General features: G+C 32.4%; 2 protein-coding genes across 5 annotated transcripts; both read right to left on the bottom strand.

Annotated features, from left to right (window-relative positions):
• Window positions 1-1,207: 1,207 nt before the first annotated feature.
• On the bottom strand, window positions 1,208-5,114 carry LOC118032916 (uncharacterized). 3 transcript variants are annotated; one of them, XR_012169837.1, is made up of 5 exons: window positions 4,326-5,114; window positions 3,496-4,244; window positions 3,114-3,174; window positions 2,431-2,585; window positions 1,208-1,797 (listed from the first exon to the last, which is right to left on the bottom strand). XR_012169837.1 is itself a non-coding variant. In XM_073409100.1 (2 exons), the coding sequence occupies exons 1-2, from the start codon at window positions 4,956-4,958 to the stop codon at window positions 3,549-3,551; spliced, it is 1,329 nt and encodes a 442-aa protein (XP_073265201.1). In that variant the 5' UTR covers window positions 4,959-5,114; the 3' UTR covers window positions 3,104-3,548. The 3 variants fall into 3 exon arrangements, 1 of the variants encoding a protein (XP_073265201.1); XR_012169836.1 differs by lacking the exons at window positions 1,208-1,797; window positions 2,431-2,585 and having other exon boundaries at window positions 2,927-3,174; XM_073409100.1 differs by lacking the exons at window positions 1,208-1,797; window positions 2,431-2,585 and having other exon boundaries at window positions 3,104-4,244.
• A 5,448-nt stretch (window positions 5,115-10,562) lies between these two features.
• LOC118032917 (uncharacterized) lies at window positions 10,563-14,279 on the bottom strand. 2 transcript variants are annotated; one of them, XM_073409105.1, is made up of 4 exons: window positions 13,511-14,279; window positions 12,686-13,428; window positions 12,322-12,382; window positions 10,563-11,059 (listed from the first exon to the last, which is right to left on the bottom strand). In XM_073409105.1, exons 2-4 carry the CDS (start codon window positions 13,079-13,081, stop codon window positions 10,929-10,931), a joined length of 588 nt encoding a protein of 195 aa, XP_073265206.1. In that variant the 5' UTR covers window positions 13,082-13,428; window positions 13,511-14,279; the 3' UTR covers window positions 10,563-10,928. The 2 variants fall into 2 exon arrangements, 1 of the variants encoding a protein (XP_073265206.1); XR_012169838.1 differs by lacking the exon at window positions 10,563-11,059 and having other exon boundaries at window positions 12,071-12,382.
• Between the last annotated feature and the right edge of the window lie 5,089 nt (window positions 14,280-19,368).

The raw sequence follows: 19,368 nt of genomic DNA, 5'->3' as shown, positions 1-19,368 counted from the left end.
TTTAAAAAAATAAAAAAAAATATTATTTTAATATATTTTTAAATAAAAAATATTTTAAAAATAACCAAAAACATGTAACTATTATATACATGAAATCACAATTGTTTCACAAATACTTTGATCATCCACGGTCTACATTCACTGGGTCATCTTTATACCTACCATTAAATAAAAATGGGTGTTTATTTTGACATTGCTTTTAGACAATAAAAGAGAAAAGTAACTCAAAATTTTCACAGCAATTTTATTTATTTATTATTGATATGTGTATTTGACCCAACTTTATATAAACTCGATTAATTTTATGAGTCTTAAAATTAATAACTATATAAAATTTTAATAATTTTAAAATTTATAAAATTTAAATTAATAATCTTTAAAAACTAAAAATTAAACCATACTTAGATTCACATGTTTGAAATTTTAAAATAAGGTTAGCGTCATTCCAAAAACGTACTAGCATGCGGAAATAACACAGAAATTCAGGTGGGCCAAGTTGCAACACATTAAAATTACGAGAAAGAGATGGCAAAATTATGTTTTATAGCCTGTTGTCTGTTTTAATTTTTTTTTTAAATTGAAATTTTTTTAAATAAATTTTTCAAATCGTTTTAATATATGATATTAAAAATAAATTTAATAAAATAAAATAAATATTATTTTAATATATTTTTAAATAAAAAATAACTACAGCTATAATATTAAATAATTACCCTAGAAATCGTGGTATAGATTGTTTTAATTTACTTTCTAAGGAAGAAATCGTCTACTGATATAGATGGTGCAAAGAGACATGATAGATCCTTTCCGACATAGCGTGGCAGGCAGGCAGCTAACTCCTTCCAAATCGTAAAGGCAATGTTGCATTGACAGGCAGGCCTTTTTCTTTTTGTGCTGACAGGCCATTTTGTTCCTAGCTCAAATGCACGATAGATACCTGTCTGTCTATTGTTTCCTGCTGCTTTTGAATTGATTTTTAAAATCTGAAGTTAAATTATTGCTATGTTTAGGCTCTATCTTTCCCGTGATTCGATAATTTATCATGAGAATCATCGAGAAGAGACCTGTGAACTCACCCTTGTCGTACAAAAACTTACTCTGGAATACCAAATTACTGTTGAAAAAACAAGGGATCAACTTAATTGTCTGCCATGAAAGCTCAAGGCAGTTCCCAAAGCTGTTAAGAAATCACTATGTTAATATTGTTCGAGGCTTGGAACATCTAGATTGAGTCCGTATTATATTAAACTCTTGCAGTAGAATACTTTTGCTAACATCCTCACAAGCAAAATTGTGGTTCAAGACCAAACTACAAAAGATAAATTAAACACTGCATTGCCTTAAAAAATGCTCATCTGGATCATCGGCAATGGTCGGATTTGGCATCTTTTGGCTGTTAGGGATGAAGACATCGGTCAGAGCAGATTCCGATACAAAAGAAGCTACCATAAGACGGAAAGCCCGCAGAAATAGACAGGAAAAAGAAAAAGGGATAAACTAGAGGAATTGCATATACTTTTCACAGAAACATGTACATCCTTATCAGTCTTGACACGTTACAGAAAAACACAGATTCATCTTACTTTTCCGTATAGATAGACAAGTGGTGGTGGTGGAATGCAGGCTAGTGAACCAGTCATGAGCCTTGGTGATGGTGTGGACACTATAGCAGCCTGGCAATATTCTCAGGTTTTTGCTGATGAAGGAATATTGGCCAAGGGTTATTCGCAGATCGATAAAGGAAGCTACCAAAGATGTGAAGCGTGCAACACAATGATGTTCTGGGGAGATCAATCACTGAAACAGAGAAATCCATATCGTAGTTATATTAGGATTGTCATAAAACCATGTATTTATAGCACAGACAACTCGATATCCCATGCATTCTGCATTCCCTGTCTCAGGTAGTGGTACAAGTAAATGAATGGTATGGCAGCAATGTAAAGTTTCTAGCCCCTGAGGCTTGGGTTATAGCTTCGTGTTGTTGACAACAATAACTAGAAAGAGCTGTGATTTGGAAGAGATAATATATCTTGTGTTCTGGCTGTAGCACTACAGCGAAGGTTCAGGACAATAACTAGACAGTATTGGCTGCGAAGTTTTTAAAGAACATTAGAAAAACACAGATTATTTTCCAGTTTTGAAATTCCTTCGTATCAAAAACCTAACTGTGCTCAGTAAATGAACTAGAAATTTATTAAGAATAGAAAATCACAATTTGGAGGAGATAACATTGCCTTGCAATTTAAATGGAATTTTAAACAATTTCCAAGTAAGAGATTCAGGTTATCTGATCTGAAAGTTTCTGTTTCCATTTGCACCAAATATGTTTTACATACGCTGAAGTACCAAGGCATCGATGTTGTGGATTTCCACAGGCATAGTTATGTTTCCGGTTCTTATGGTTGAAGGCATTTGTTATTTACTGACCTCCAATTCAGAGATAAAAGAAGCTGCCATGCACGAGACGTTCGTAACACGAAATTTGCAGGGAATTGAATGTTGAAACATCTCCCACTTCGAATCAATAGTCGAGGATGTGGTGCAAGTCACCCCAATGGGACAGCTGATTGTTACGAGGGAGCCTGATGATTACATATCATGATGCTGCCATTCAGTTAATTAATGATTCGTTATGAAAAGCTTGCAAAAAAGTCCATACCAACTTAAAATACTGTTTGAGACTTCATCATAGATTGCAGAAGGAGATAGCAGGAACGCTGAATAGATATATATTTAGAACTTTTAAAAAAACTGTTTCCTCGGGAAGAGATAATTTCTGGTGTATGCTTTGCCACCAAGTGAGTTTTATTCGGTGCGGTTCAAGATACTCTCTGCCTACCAATTTGGAGTCAAATTAATCTTGTCTGAAACTGTAAGCCCTTTCTAAATTGTGTTTCCAGGCAATTATATATACGCCCAAGTAACGAGTCAAAAGAGAAAACAACTATTATGAAGCAAAAGCAGCACCTTAATTCGACTTACATGGCAGACTATCTATCACATTAATAAAAAACCAGGTTCAAGATGACCAGAAAATATACTTGATGAATTAAGCACACAGATGTCCTCAAGATTATTCTTTCAGAACATCGGAAATGAAGGCATCTTACGTAGGAAGGTATCAGTAAGAGCAGATTCAGATACAAAAGAAGCTGCTAAGAGACGGGAAGCCTGCAGCAGAAAAAGAAAATGCCCATCACACCAATATTCCTGTTTGAAGACTGTTATATATGATGCGAATTTTAACAAATGACATTAACAAAAAAAGGATCTTAGAAGAACAGGTAAAATAGTTTTTATGCCACTTCTATCCTATAAATCTGTTTGGTTGAATAAATAGAATAAAAAATAAATAAACTTACAGTTCTGAAGACAAAATTAACAAAGACATAGCATGAAGTTGACGGGCATGATTTTTCTTAAGAGCTTTATAATTAAATATTAAATATCATGGTTAATAAGAGAGTGCAGAAATTAGTTAGTTTGACTTACCTCTTCTCTTCCAATTTGAACCTCGCAGACATAGATGTCATTAAATGGTATCTTCAATTTTTCCAGTGAAGATAGTTCTGAGACAGGCGATATTGGTGCAACCGTGCAACAACAAGATCGTCACTTACTGTGAACATAGCAGGATCTAGCAAAAATCCATCACCTTCTGTGCCCTCTTTGTAGGGTGATTTGGGATCCATCATAGTTAAAAGTGCGGGTGTATAACCGCGAGTACAGATGCTTTCAGTTCTTAGTGGCTTGGAAGAATTCCAATTATAGTAGTACTGCTGGTTATCAACAGCTTCCTTAACACCTAGTGGCTGGTTCTTATAGCCAGAACCAGGTGCAATCTTAGGATTTAGAAGAATCTCTTTAATGTCATTTGAGTTCAGGTATTTCATAGCATCGAGATCACTGACACTGTCATATAGGTGGTGGATGCATCCTTTTGATTTTCCACCATGCTTTTCATTCATCAAATACCCAAGTGGAATGGTGAGAAAACTAAAAAGTAAATCAACAAAATCTTTTGACGCTTCTGCGTAACATACCACTTTCTTGGATTTGCAAACCACAAGCCTAACAGACGTCTCACCATTTCCTTCTGTTTGATGCTCTAGTATTTCATGCATAAGAGAGATTCTTTGAAGGGAATCTTCATTTCTTAACTCGGGAACTTCCTTGCGAGAAAGCAAAACTTCGGTCAGAGGTGTCCGTGATACCAATGAGCACTGCAGCAATTCCAAAACCTAAAACAGAGACATTAAAAGGGTGCCTGTACATAGCACAAGGCTAGACAATACTGCAACAGCTCATAAATTAGATCATACCTCTGTTACTCCAATGTCAAAAATCCTCTCCTCGATGTTACTTGTATCCATGACTCCAAGCTTTGTAAGAAGAGAAATGCTTGCTGAAGTTGATGCTGGCATCACTTGAAAATAGTCACTTACAACAAATCGGGCCAGTTCTTTAACAAACACTCCTCGATTTCTTTCGTCAGATCCACTATTGGATGGTGCCGGGCATGATAGATTCAAATTACGGCTCATGGGACGTCCACAACCACAATAAAGATTTTTGTATTGACTCAACAACTTGTAGCCGGAAGCAATACATTGGGAACTCTCGCAACAAAAGAAACTTGAAGTATCAATGTCATCAATTTTCAGTTTTAGGCTCTCACAATAAGCTGCAGCGGAATTACGAGGATGTAGCAACATGTCCTTGCATGCTTCAGTCCGGAAATACTTAACATCTATATTTTCAACACTTTTATATAAGTTGTTCATGCAACCAATCCCATTTGTCGGTGACAGATTACTGATGATGAGATGGATGATTGTTCCCATGGGCATTGTCAAAAAACTGAAAAGGATGTCAACAAAGAGCTCGTCAGATTCAACAAATACAACTCTGTTGCTCTTCTTGTCCACAGATGCCTTCAAGCTAATGGTTGCCATGGATTGAGATGAAATGGTGTTCAAGCAAGCCAACCAGACACCCCAATCTGGAGTCAGGAGGTGGTGACTGTTGGTACAAATTTTGGGCAACAGCTCTGGTACCAATTGTTGGGTATGGATTCTGGGATACAATGGTGAGTAAATAAAACACAGTAGTCTTTTATGAAGCATGAAAATCACACCATAGTTAATGGTATGTCACACTCACACAATAAACACTCTTATTTTAGTAATATTTCTCACACCACTTATACCTAATCATAAATTAATACGATATTAAAGCACTCACACAATAAACACTCTTATTTTAGTAATATTTCTCACACCACTCATACGTAATCATAAATTAATATGATATTCTTTAATATCATATTATTATTTATTATTTTTATATATAATATAGTTTATATATGAGATATTCAAGATGAAGTGGGGTAAAAAAAAAAATCTTTTACTTACAGTTTTTTTTTTAATAAAAAACCGTTCTTAGTTCAATTCGTTTGAACATGGGTATCTTTCTTTTTCTCACCCACTCACAGCACCCAATAAATTACACGAGAGAGAGAGAGAGAGATGTTGCGTGGTCGGTTTGAAAGTATATTTAAAAATATTAAAAAATTAATTTGAAATAAAAATAAATAAATTTTTAAAAAATAAAAATAAAATTATATTCTTTGTTATTAAATAATTTATCTTGCTTTAATCATTACAATTAGATACAATCTTTTTACTTTTTGTGGTGAGAGTGTTTTGATACATTTTTTTTTATATACGAAAGTGTTTTCAAAAAAATATTTTAAAATAATTTTTAAATTTTTTATACTAGCGTATGAAAATTATTTAAAACATTAAAAATTATATTTAATATATTTTTAAAACAAATACAATTTTAAAAATAAAAATCTGAATCAAGCACGAAATTCAAGATAAATGACTTTTGACATGCTGTTCTTTCCACATTGGCACTGACTTGTGACTTGTTCACAATAGCAAATAATTGCTTAACAGCTAAGGAATTCTAGAAAATTCTTGATTGATCTTCAACAGTGCACCCTATAACTGTTACAGCTCACTCCTCTTTTCCTCCAGAAAAAAAAAAAAAAGAAGACAGAAAACCCTTTTCCATCACCAACACACCAGCCCAAGCCACTGCCATCCATAAAACCCTAGCACTCTCTCCTTGAAGAATCAAATGCACAGGCCTGCCACCAGCAGCTTGTCCACCAGATAGCAATTGAATTAGCCGACGATGATGTTCGGTGCAAAAACTCAAACAAATTGAGTATTCAAGAATCAAGAACCTATGCAAAAACTCCTAAAATGTTTGGGTCTGGTGCAGGGAGATGGGTTCTGCTATGTTGTAAGCTTCGGTTATATTCTCTTATTTAATAAATGGAATTCGGTCAAAAAGAGCCACATAACCTTTCACTTTCAAGTGGGGTTGTCTTAAAGTTGAATTATTAGGGTTCATAATGCTATTGATCAATACCCTATTCAAACTTCACAAGGAAGTTGAATCCTCGAAGCTAGCTTTAGAAAATGCTTGCCAATGTTGCTGCTTACAATAATAAGATGATATTAACCAATTATTAGGTGGACAGTGTTCTTACTGGGATCATTCATGTGTTTCCAGCAAGGTTATATTATGTAGGGTGATTATTTTTTTATTTAGTTTAGTTTTTATTAAAAAAATAATTAAATTAAATTTTTTAAAAAATTAAAATTAATTTAAACCGATCAGTTTCAATTTAAATTTTTAAAATAAAAACTAGTTCTGAAGTTGTTTTTTCAGTTTTTTTCACAACACTAATAAATTATAAACTAAAAAAAAAAAACAGAGATAGATATAAAATTGATGTCCAAGGACCAGGAGGAAAGTAAAATGTGGATCGCTCTCTGTATTCCAGCCCATTATCCATTGCCAAACATGTCATTGCATATAAACTTTCACAAGAGCTGTGACCAAATTTAATCATGGGCTCTGTTAACTCAATTATGCTCCGTTTGGCAAAATTTCTTTTCGAGGATCAAATCATTGTGCTGATTTAAATTATGTTACATGCATTACAATTATAATGATAAATTATATTATATTATATTATAAATTTTCATTAAATTAAAAAAATAAAAGACATCAACCTTTCATTGTGTGTAACATGAGACGGAATATGGATTCGCATAGTATTTGCTCTGTTTTATTTTGCCACTTAATTTTTTTTCTCTTAATGTGATCATTCCATGTTTAGCTAATTTTAGATTGGGCTATATTATTTGTCTCAGTTAATTCTGCAAGGGTCTTTTGAAATATTTTAAAAAACTTTTGGGTTTTAAATTGATATCTGACGAAATCAAATTCAATTTTTTTTCATTAAACATAATTAAGACTCTAAGAATTAAAAATTTTCATCTTGATCCCTATTTTCTAAGTTTTTACACTTTGGTCGGGTGCTTTATTTTCTTCACGTTTTGGTCCGTTAGCTTGAGAGAGAAGAGAGAGGATAGCCATAAAACAACAAGAGAGAAAAGGATATTGGGTGGTCCAATTTTGTCGGGAAATTTTTTCACTTGCAAGGGGGTTTTGTAGTGTTTTCTTATCACCTAAAAAAATAAATTAGGGTTGGCTGAGGTTTTTTATGTTTTATTTAATTTTGTGTTTTTAAATCAATTTGAGAAATCTTGAATTGAGGAATTAATTATTTAAGGTTTAAAGAATGTTTTTTAAGGTATTTTCAAATAAAAATGAATGAAAATTTAAGTTTTTTTATCAAAAAAATAAAATCTCCCATGTTTTATTTAATCACCTTGCATAACCTGAATTTGACCTTTAGACAACATGATTGCATCCTTTAAAAATAACATGAATTTGACCTTGTCAACTCCAAAAAGATAAAAAAAAAAAAATCAAACACACGAGCTTGTATTGGCAAAGCCCATGCACCTTTTTTTTTTTTTCATGGCATTGACATGCTCAATCTTCCATGCTCGTTTGCTCCCTTAGCCTTTTTTTTTTATATATATAATCTTTTTCCAACACCTTATATCTAACTTGTTGAAGATAAAATTATTTAAAATATATTTAGTATATTAAATATATATATATTTTTCTTAGATTAGATTAATTAAGGATGTATTTTAAATATTACTAGATAATTGTCCTGCTTTACACTGCGAGTCAGATTAAATTTTTTCTAATAGCAAAAAAAATATATTGTTTGGAGATTAATCTGAAGTGACTTGGTCGTCTTGATGAGTCTAAATACAATTCAGAAAACCGATAAAAATATAATTTGATTCAAAATAAATATTTAAAGTGATATGTTTTTAATAAACATCGAGAGAATAATATATTAAATCGATTCAGGTCATCTCAAGTTAACCTATCAACTCGTATACTAAGTCATAAGATCATGATAACACCATGAACAATAAATCAAAACAAATTAGAAAGTTTAATTTTCAATAAACTTAATGTTAAAAGATGAAACTTAAAAACAATTAATTAAAAAATAAAAAAATGATTTGGGTCAACTTTGGTTAACCTAACAAACCTGTGACTTACATCATGAAACCGAGATAACATAATAGAAAGCAAATCAAAATAAATTATTTAGTCCAATTTTAAATCAACTCAATATTAAAAGATGAAATTGAACAAAAATCAATTAAAAAAAGAACACAAAAAAATAACTCATGTCAACTAAGGTTATCTTGCTAAACCTGTGATCCAAGTTATAAAATGGGGATAACCTCATAGAAAGTGGAATAAAATAAAATAACGAATTCTAATTTCCAATCAACGTATTTTTTAAAGACAAATTTAAGATAAAAAAAGAGTCATAGAAAAATAGAAAAAAAAATTTGAGTCAAATGAGTTAATATATCAACTTGCAATTCAAGTCATAAATTTAAGATAATCTCATAGAAAATAAATTAAAAAAAATATGAAGCATAATCCACAATAAACCTAACATTAAATAATGAAATTAAAAATGAAAAAAAAATATAGATCAAAAGGAAAAACTATGGAAGTAAAAAAAAAAAAAAAAAAAAAACAATATTCAAGTGAATAGTCTTATGCCAGGAGGAATACAATGAAACCCTCTCTTTTTTTAGTTTTATACTAGATGGGTTACTCGCGCTACCTTACAGGTCGAGTTAATTTTTTTCCAATATAAAAAAAAGATGTCTAGGCGATGGATAATAACTTGAGTCAACCTTGGTTAACTTAACAAATCTACCACCCTTTATGCAATTCTGAGATAAAAAAAAATGCTTTTAGAAAGACTGAAGTTAAATCAATAAAAAAACATTGAAAAAAAAAGTCAAGTCAACCCGATTAACTTAACTAACTTGTGATTCGGGATAACCCAACAAAAAGAAAAGCGTAAAGAATCACAAAGCTCAAGGCCCAATAATCTAATGTTAAAGGATGAAATAAAAAAAATTAAAAATATAAACATAAAAAAACCAAGTTAACTAGACTACCACGCGATTCACAATATGAAAAAAAAAACTATTTTAAAAAAAAGGCTTAGAAAAAAAAAAGACCTAAGATAAATCAATAAAAAAAACAAAAAATAAATAAATTTTACCTGAGTTAACTTGACTAACCCGCAACTTATGATAATCCCACATAAAAAAAAAAAGCAAAAAAGAATCACAAAGAGCCTACTAACTAAATCCTAAAAGATAAAAATGAAAAAAAAATATCAACTTCGAGAAAGGATACGTAGGGAAAAAAGCTCAAGTCAATTTGGGTTATCTTAACTAACCCGTGAGACGTAATTTGAGACCAAAATAAAACAATTAATTAAAAAAAAAAAAAAACCCAAAGTTAAATCATAAAAAAAAAAAGAACTCGAGTTAAAAAAAAAAACAGTTAACTTATAAAATCTAAAGTTCTTGTTTCAGGTTTGTACGAGTGAAGCATTGCTTAGTGACTCACTGCCAATTCAGAGATATGAAGCCCTCAACGCCAGAAATTAAAATACAGGACATCAAAAGGCGGAGCGACCATTTTGCATCCTGTATTTGCTTGAATGGCATGGATGATTACAGGTGAACATGATGATTACAGGTGGTGCTCCAGATAAACCATTTCACCGTGCAGTTCAATTTCATTACAAGAAGCATAAAAATAGACTAGACCACCTTAATAGTGTTTGTAACTTGACAAATTCCAGAAGCTCATACACTACTACTGTGTATCAATCTAGCACCTGCTTCGATCCTTTCTAAATCTGGTTTGTTCCTTGTGTGTTCCAAAGCGTGCACCTATTTGGTTGTATCACTTATAGTTACGAGATATGAAGTCAAAATATTCTTTTGTTTAGGCCTGAGATTCGGAATGGATACCTTGATTTGGGCCCTGAAGAGGCTTAGTTCATACTCTGCGCAAATTGCAGAAATCAAAGAAGCTGCCAAGAGACGTGAAGCCTGCAACAAAAACACCTATAGATTGTTCTAACAGCTAGGGTCATGCTATGAATTGGGAATCATAATATCAGTCATAATTGCGAATTAATGTTTAATAGTACTTTCCATTTCCCCAATATTTACAATCCTCAAGAAGGGAACAGGAATTTAAAGACAGAAATCCTTTATCTAATTGCTTCTTGCTTTAATTGTCATGCATCGTACCAAAATTCGAAGCGTGAAAGCAGAAACAGCCTTGGAGAAAGATCCATGGTGAACAGCCTTCTTTATAGACTAGGACCAGAGACATTATTTACTCGAGACCTGAAAAGGCAGAGTCATTTCCCTGGATTTTCCACTAGCCCTTGGCGCATGTATATGCAATGAGAATGTGTAAATTGAGCCAATAGAAATATATTGTATAATGATATGTTTACTAGACTCATCTACCATTGCTATTCATTCAACATCTTAAATATACTATCTTAATCACGTACCTATGCTCATAGCTTCCAAATTTTGCGCACACACAAAAGAAACAAAAAACCAAAACCATCACCAATGAAACCTATTCTCAAGTTTTTGCTGATGAAGGAATATTGGGCAAGGGTTTTTCGCAGATCGATAAAGGAAGCTACCAAAGATGTGAAGCGTGCAACACAATGATGTTCTGGGGAGATCAATCACTGAAACAGAGAAATCCATATCGTAGTTATATTCGGACTGTCATAAGACCATGTACTTATAACACAGACAACTCGATATCCCATGCATTCTGCATTCTCTGTCTCAGGTAGTGGTACAAGTAAATGAATGGTATGGCAGCAATGTAAAGATTCCAGCCCCTGAGGCTTGGGTTATAGCTTCGTATTGTTGACAACAATAACTAGAAAGGGAAGAGATAATATATCTTGTGTTTTGGGCCTTCTGGTTGTAGCACTACAGAGAAGTTTCAGGACAATAACTACACAGTATTGGCTGTGAAGTTTTTAAAAAACAGCAGAAAAACACAGATTATTTTCCAGTTTTGAAATTCCTTCTTATCAAAAACCTAATTGTGCTCAGTAAATGAACTAGAAATTTATTAAGAATAGGAAATGACAAGTTGGAGGAGATAACATTGCCTTGCAATTTAAATGGAATTTTAAACAATTTCCAAGTAAGAGATTCAGGTTATCTGATCTGAAAGTTTCTGTTTCGATTTATCACCAAATATGTTTTACATACACTGAAGTACCAAGGCATTGATGTTGTGGATTTCCACATGCATATATAGTTATGTTTCCGGTTCTTATGGTTGAAGGCATTTGTTATTTACTGACCTCCAATTCAGAGATAAAAGAAGCTGCCATGCACGAGACGTTCCTGCCACGAAATTTGCTGGGAATTGAATGTTAAAACAACTCCCATTTCGAATCTATAGTCGAGGAGGTGGGCCAAGTCACCCCTGATGATTACATTTCATGATGCTGCCATTCAATTAATTAATGATTCGTTATGAAAAGCTTACAAAATAGTCCAGACCAACTAAAAATACTGTTTGAGCCTTCATCATAGATTGCAGAAGGAGATAGCAGGAACGCTGAATAGATATTTAGAACTTTTAAAAAAACTGTGTTTCCTCGGGAAGGCATAATTTCTAGTGTATGCTTTGCCACCAAGTGAGAGTTTTATTCGGTGCGGTTCAAGATACTCTCTGCCTACCAATTTGGAGTCAAATTAATCTTGTCTGAAACTGTAATTATGAAGCAAAAGCAGCACCTTAATTCGACTTACATGAAAGTCTTGAGGATCAACAAATCTCCCACACATGACAGACTATCTATCACATCAATAAAAAACCAGGTTCAAGATGACCAGAAAATATACTTGATCAATTAAGCACACAGATGTCCTCAAGATTATTCTTTCAGAACATCAGAAATTAAGGCATCTTTTGGCATCTTACGTAGGAAGGTATCAGTAAGAGCAGATTCAGATACAAAAGAAGCTGCTAAGAGACGGGAAGCCTGCAGCAGAAAAAGAAAATGCCTGTTTGAAGACTGTTATATATGATGCGAATTTTAACAAATGACATTAACAAAAAAGGATCTTAGAAGAACAGGTAAAATAGTTTTTATGCCACTTCTATCCTATAAATCTGTTTGGTTGAATAAATAGAATACAAAATAAATAAACTTACAGTTCTGATCAAGACAAAATTAACTAAGACATAAGCATGAAGTTGACAGGCCTGATTTTTCTTAAGATTTTATAATTAATTAAATATCATGGCTAATAAGAGAGTGCAGAACTTAGGTAGCTTGACTTACCTCTTCTCTGCCAACTTGAACCTCGCAGATATAGATGTCATTAAAAGATATCTTCAATTTTTCCAGTACTAAAGATAGTTCTGAGACAGGCGATATTGGTGTAACAACAAGATCGTCACTTACGGTGAACATTGCAGGATCTAGCAAAAATCCATCACCTTCTGTGCCCTCTTTGTAGGGTGATTTGGGATCCATCATAGTTAAAAGTGGGAGTGTAGAACCGCGAGGACAGATGCTTTCAGTTCTTATTGGCTTGGAAGTATGCCAATCATAGTAGTACTGCTGGTTATCAACAGCTTCCTTAACACCTAGTGGCTGGTTCTTATAGCCAGAACCAGGTGCAATCTTAGGATTTAGAAGAATCTCTTTAATGTCATTTGACTTCAGGTATTTCATAGCATCGAGTCACTGACACTGTCATATAGGTGGTAAATGCATCCTTTTGATTTTCCACCATGCTTTTCATTCATCAAATACCCTAGTGGAATGGTGAGAAAACTAAAAAGTAAATCAACAAAATCTTTAGACGCTTCTGCGTAACATACCACTTTCTTGGATTTGCAAACCACAAGCCTAACAGACGTCTCACCATTTATTTCTGATTGGTGCTCTGGTATTTCACGCATAAGAGAGGTTCTTTGAAGGGAATCTTCATTTCTTAACTCGGGAACTTCCTTACGAGCAAGCAAAACTTCGGTCAGAGGTGTCCTTGATACCAATGAGCACTCCAGCAACTCCAAGACCTAAAACAAAGACATTAAAATGGGTACCTGTACATAGCACAAGGCTAGACAATACTGCAACAGCTCATATATTAGATCATACCTCCGTTACTCCAATGTCAAAAATCCTCTCCTCGATGTTACTTGTATCCATGACTCCAAGCTTTGTAAGAAGAGAAATGCTTGCTGAAGTTGATGCTGGCATCACTTGAAAATAGTCACTTACAACAAATCGGGCCAGTTCTTGGACAAACACTCCTTGATTTCTTTCGTCAGATCCACTATTTGATGGAGCCGGGCATGATAGATTCAAATTACGGCTCATGGGACGTCCACAACCACAATAAACATTTTTGTATTGACTCAACAACTTGTAGCCAGAAGCAATACATTGGGAACTCTCGCAACAAAAGAAACTTGAAGTATCAATGTCATCAATTTTCAGTTTTAGGCTCTTACTATAAGCTGCAGCGGCATTATGAGGATGCAGCAACATGTCCTTGCATGCTTCAGTCCGGAAATACCTAACATCTATATTTTCAACACTTTTATATAAGTTGTTCATGCAACCAATCCTATTTGTCGGTGAAAGATTACTGATGAGATGGATGATTGTTCCCATGGGCATTGTCAAAAAGCTGAAAAGGATGTCAACAAAGAACTCGTCAGATTCAACAAATACAACTCTGTTGCTCTTCTTGTCCACAGATGCCTTCAAGCTAATGGTTGCCATGGATTGAGATGAAATGGTGTTCAAGCAAGCCAACCAGACGCCTCAATCTGCAGTCAGGAGGTGGTGACTGTTGATACAAATTTTGGGCAGCTGCTCTGGTACCAATTGTTGGGTATGGATTCTGGGATACAATGGTCAATGGTGAGTAAATAAAACACAGTAGTCTTTTATTTAGTGTATATAGAGGTTGCTTGGTCGGTTAGGAAGCCTAAACTTTTTCACTGTTATATTAAAATAATATTTTTTAAAAATTTATTTTTGATATTATAATATTAAAAGTTTTGAAACCATTAAAAAATTAATTTAAAATAAAAATAAATAAAATTTTTAAAAATAAAAATATCAACCTTAATTCTGAACATGATAAATCATACTCTTCATTACTAAGTAATGCATCTTGCTTTAATTATTACAGCTAGACACATTCTTTTCACTTTTTGTGATGAGAGTGTTTTGATATATTTTATTTTTTTTATATGAAGGTACTTTTAAAAAAGTATATTAAAATAATTTTTAATTTTCTTAGATTTTTTATACTAGCGTATGAAAATTATTAAAAAATGAAAAAATAAATTTAATATATTTTTAAAACAAATACAATTTTTAAAACGCAGTTAAAAATAAAAATCTCAAAAAAGCACGAAATTCCAGATAAATGACTTTTGACATGCTTTTCTTTGCACATCGGCACTGACTCGTGGCTTGTTCACACCAGCAAATATTTCCTTAACAGCTAAGGAATTCTAGAAAATTCTTGATTGATCTTCAACAGCTCACTCTTCTTTTCCTCCAGAAAAAAGAGAGGCAGAAAACTCTTTTCCATCACCAACACACCAGCCCAGGCCACTGCCATCCATAAAACCCTAGCCATTGAATTAGCCGACGATGATGTTTGGTGCAAAAACTCATAAACAAATAGATTATTCAATAATCAAGAACCTATATATCCAAAAACTCGTAAAATGTTTGGTTCTGGATGCAGGGAGATGGGTTCTGCTATGTTGTAAGCTTCGGTTATATTCTCTTATTTAAATGAGTGGAATTCGGTCAAAAAGAGCTACAGAACCTTTAAAGTTGAATTATTAGGGTTCATAATGCTATTGATCATTACCCTATTCAAACTTCACAAGGAAGTTGAATCCTGGAAGCTAGCTTTAGAAAATGCTTGCCAATGTTGCTGCTTACAATTATAATTAAGATGATATTAACCAATTATTAGGTGTACAGTGTTCTTACTGGGATCATTCATGTTTTCGAGCAAGGTTGTATCGCTGCTCTGCATGGACCTGCAGAAAGTATGCTGTCTTTTAAATGAAGGGTAGGTTTTTTGCAAGAAGATCAACAGCCAATAGAAAGTTACCGAAAACCCAAATCCATTAGTTAGATTGTGAATTAAACAACTTGACCTCAAATCAATCGATTACACCCAACAAAATTTATCTAGAATTACACTCATTAATGAATAACTACATTTGCTTTTCAAAAATTTAATTTTTTTTTATTTGCTTTAATTGTTTTTCTAGATCCTTTTGATATGTTGGTGTTAAAAATAAATAAATAAATATTATTTTGATGTATTTTTAAACAAAAAATAATTTTTTAAAAAATCATTACCACAAAACAAAGCAGGCTCTAAAATAGACAGAACCAATAAGAAACTAAACAAAAAAAATGTTTTTGTGTTTCAAAATTGTTTTTAAATCAGGGTTGAGTGACGTTTTTTATGTTCCATTTAATTTTGAGTTTTTAAATCAATTTGAAAATTCTTGAATTGAGGAATTAATTATTTGAGGTTTAAAGAATTTTTTTTTAGGTATTTTTAAATACAAATAATGAAAAATTAAGTTTTTTTATCAAAAATAAAATAATCTCCCATGTTTTTTTAAATCACCTTGCATAACCTGAATTTGACCTTTAGATAACATGATTGCATCCTTTAAAAATAACATGAATTTGACCTTGTCAACTCCCAAAAAAAATTAAAAAATCAAACACACAAGCTTGTATTGGCAAAGCCCATGCGCCTTTTTTTTTTTTTTTTTTTTTCATGTCATTGAGTTGCTCAATCTTCCATGCTCGCTTGCTCCCTTAACCTTCTTTTTTTTTTTTAAGAAAAAAATCTTTTTCCAACACCTTATATCTAATTTGTTTGTTGAAGATAAAATTATTTAAAAATATATTTGGTATATTAAAAATATTTTTTTTTCTTTGATTAGATTAGTTAAGGATGTATTTTAAATATTACTAGATAATTGACCCGTTTTACATGGCAAGTTAGATTAATTTTTTTTAATGTAAAAAAAATATCTTAGTGCTGTGAATATTTTTCTAGTAGCAAAAAAAATTAAATTATTTGGAAATTGATGTGATGTGACTTGGTCTTCTTCAGTGGCGGAATTAGGGGGGTTGGCAGGCCCGAGCCCCTGCAAAACAAATTTATATATATATAGTATTTAAATGCATGGTTGTAATCTTTTAAAGAGATAGGCCCTTCTAATAATAAATTATTATTTTCTTAGCTATTAAAACTCTCCACTTTACAAAGTAAAGGCTTTGTAGCCGTCTGCAACCTGCATCCCTAACCTAAAAGTATAATAATATAAAGTAACACGACAAGGCTAAAGCAAAGCTTTCAGGGAATTAACAAAGCTACTAGGTAAAACTCTCCACTTTACTTTGATTATGTTTATTTTATATAATTCTGCTATATTTACTTTTTTTCTAGATCCACTAGTTTTACTATTTTTTTTTATTGTTGTTATAGTTAGTGTTTTTTTAATTAATTAAATATATTTTATGGGTTTGTTTCGATTACACTTGGATTTTTTTTATGTTTTGTTTTTAGCATAGCCACCAAAATTATCAATTTTTTTTCATGTGTACCTTTTTATCACCGGGTCCAATTTACAATTCGACAAAATCTTTCTAACCAAATTGAGTTCTTTGAAGAACACATACCTAGCTTTGATTAGGAGTAAGTTTTCTGATTATTGTTTCAACACATCGTTATTTGTATTCATTTTTAAAATAGAAAATAATAAAAAATTATGATGTTTTGATTTTAGGTTGAACCATGAACAAAATAAGAAGAATTGAATCCTTTTTTGAGAAAAAGATAAAAAAAAAAATATTGATAATTCACAGCCTAGTTAACCAACTCCAATGTGTAATGTTGAAGTTATGGTTGAGCGCAGCCCTAATGTGCTTCAGTTTACGAAGAACCTTCATTGATTAGTGAGCAGCCTCCTACTAGAATCGACATTGCTCATTTAATTAGAGATCCAAGCAATCGTCCTCAAATTTGGGAATACCCGGTTAATCAATAAGATGAAATTCGAAGGGCATACATTAATCTAGAGCCATATCATCCTTTGATGTCTGAATATCCACTAACTGGTGAAAAACATCCTCGTCGATTTCAATCTCATTAGTTCAAAAGTTATCCATGGCTTAAATATTCAGAGAAAAATACTGTATTTTGTTTCCCTTGCTATCTATTTTCAGGTAAGTCATATGGAAAGCCAAGATCAGACACATTTACTATTAAATGATTCAATTGTTGGAAGAAAGTTAATGATGGGGAACGGTGTGATTTTTTAACTCATATGGAAAAAAGTCTGAATTCAGCTCATAGATTTGCTACCAAGTGCTTGGAAAATTTGAAAAATCAGTCATGTCATATTAAGAAGATAGTTAAGAGGAAAACTATTCAAGAAATTCTAAATAATCTATTGCGTATTAAAGCTTCAATAGATATTGTTCGTTGGCTTACATTTCAAGCATGTGCTTTTAGTGGGCATGATGAATGTCCAGAATAAAAAAACCGAGGTAATTTTCTTGAAATGTTGGAACTTTTAACATCATACAATGAACAAGTAGGTGCTCTTGTTTGGGATAATTCTCCACAAAATGCTAAATACACCTCACATCAAATTCAAAAAGAAATTTTGCATGTCTTTGCTAGAAATGTTCAGTCTTCAATTCGTTATGAGATTGGTGATGCAAGATTTTGTTTAATTGTTGATGAAGCTCAAGATGAATCCAGAAGAGAGCAAATGGCCCTTGTTATTAGGTTTGTTGATAAAAGTGGATTTATACGAGAACAATTTTTGGATATAGTTCATGTAAAAGATACAACTGCTTCAACTCTTAAGAAAGAGATTTCCTTTGTTTTATCTCATCACAATCTTGATGTTCAAAATATTTGGGCCAAGGGTATGATGGTGCTAGTAATATGCGTGGAGAGTGAAATGGATTGCAAGCTTTATTCATTAATGATTGCCCTTATACATATTATGTAGACTGCTTAGCTCATTAATTACTATTGGCTCTTATTGTTGCAGCTAGAGAAATATCTGATGTTCACACTTTCTTTCAAAATTTGATTTTTGTTGTTAACATTGTTAGTGCTTCTTGCAAGCGTAATGATTAATTACGGACTTTTCAAGCAGCTACAATTAAACATTTAATTGATATTGGTGAGATTGAAATGGGTAAAGGAGTTAATCAAGTAGGTTGTTTGCAACGACCTGGAGATAGCAGATGGAATTCTCACTTCAAATCAATTTGCAGTTTGATAAAAATATATGGGGCAACTTGCTTGGTTCTTGAAAACATCGCTTTAGATAGATCTACTTATTCTCAATATGGTGATGCGGTCTTTTCATTTAAGTTGCTAATGTCATTTGATTTTGCATATAATGAAGAATGTTATGGGAATTATTGATGTGCTTTGTCAAGCTTTGCAACAGAAATCTTAAGACATTTTAAATGCTAAGCATTTGGTGACTACCATAAAGACTTTAATTCAGAAATTAAGAGATGATGGTTGGGAAACTCTTTTAGAAGAAGTGACATCATTTTGTAAGCATTAAGACATTGAAGTTCCTGATATGGATGATTGTTTTTTTAGTGTGGGACGATCTCGCCGTAAAACAAAATCAATAACAGCTGAGCATCATTACCAAGTTGATATATTTACAACTATCATTAATCAACAATTGTAAGAGCTAAATAATAGATTCAATGAGCAGACGATCGAGCTTCTTAAGTTAAGCACAACTTTAGATCCTAAAAATAACTATAAATTATTCAGTGTTGAAGATATATATTTACTTGTTGACAAGTTCTATCCTGAAGACTTTTCTGATTAAGAAAAAACTAATTTGAGATTTCAATTGCAGTAGTATGAGCTTGATGTACCCAATCATCCAAAGTTAAAGAATATG

This window comes from Populus alba, chromosome 1 (assembly GCF_005239225.2).
Source record: "Populus alba chromosome 1, ASM523922v2, whole genome shotgun sequence".
In the NCBI taxonomy this organism is placed as follows: Eukaryota; Viridiplantae; Streptophyta; class Magnoliopsida; order Malpighiales; family Salicaceae; genus Populus; species Populus alba.
Note: the sequence above shows the minus strand (reverse complement) of the source record. Positions and strands in the feature narration are given on the sequence as shown.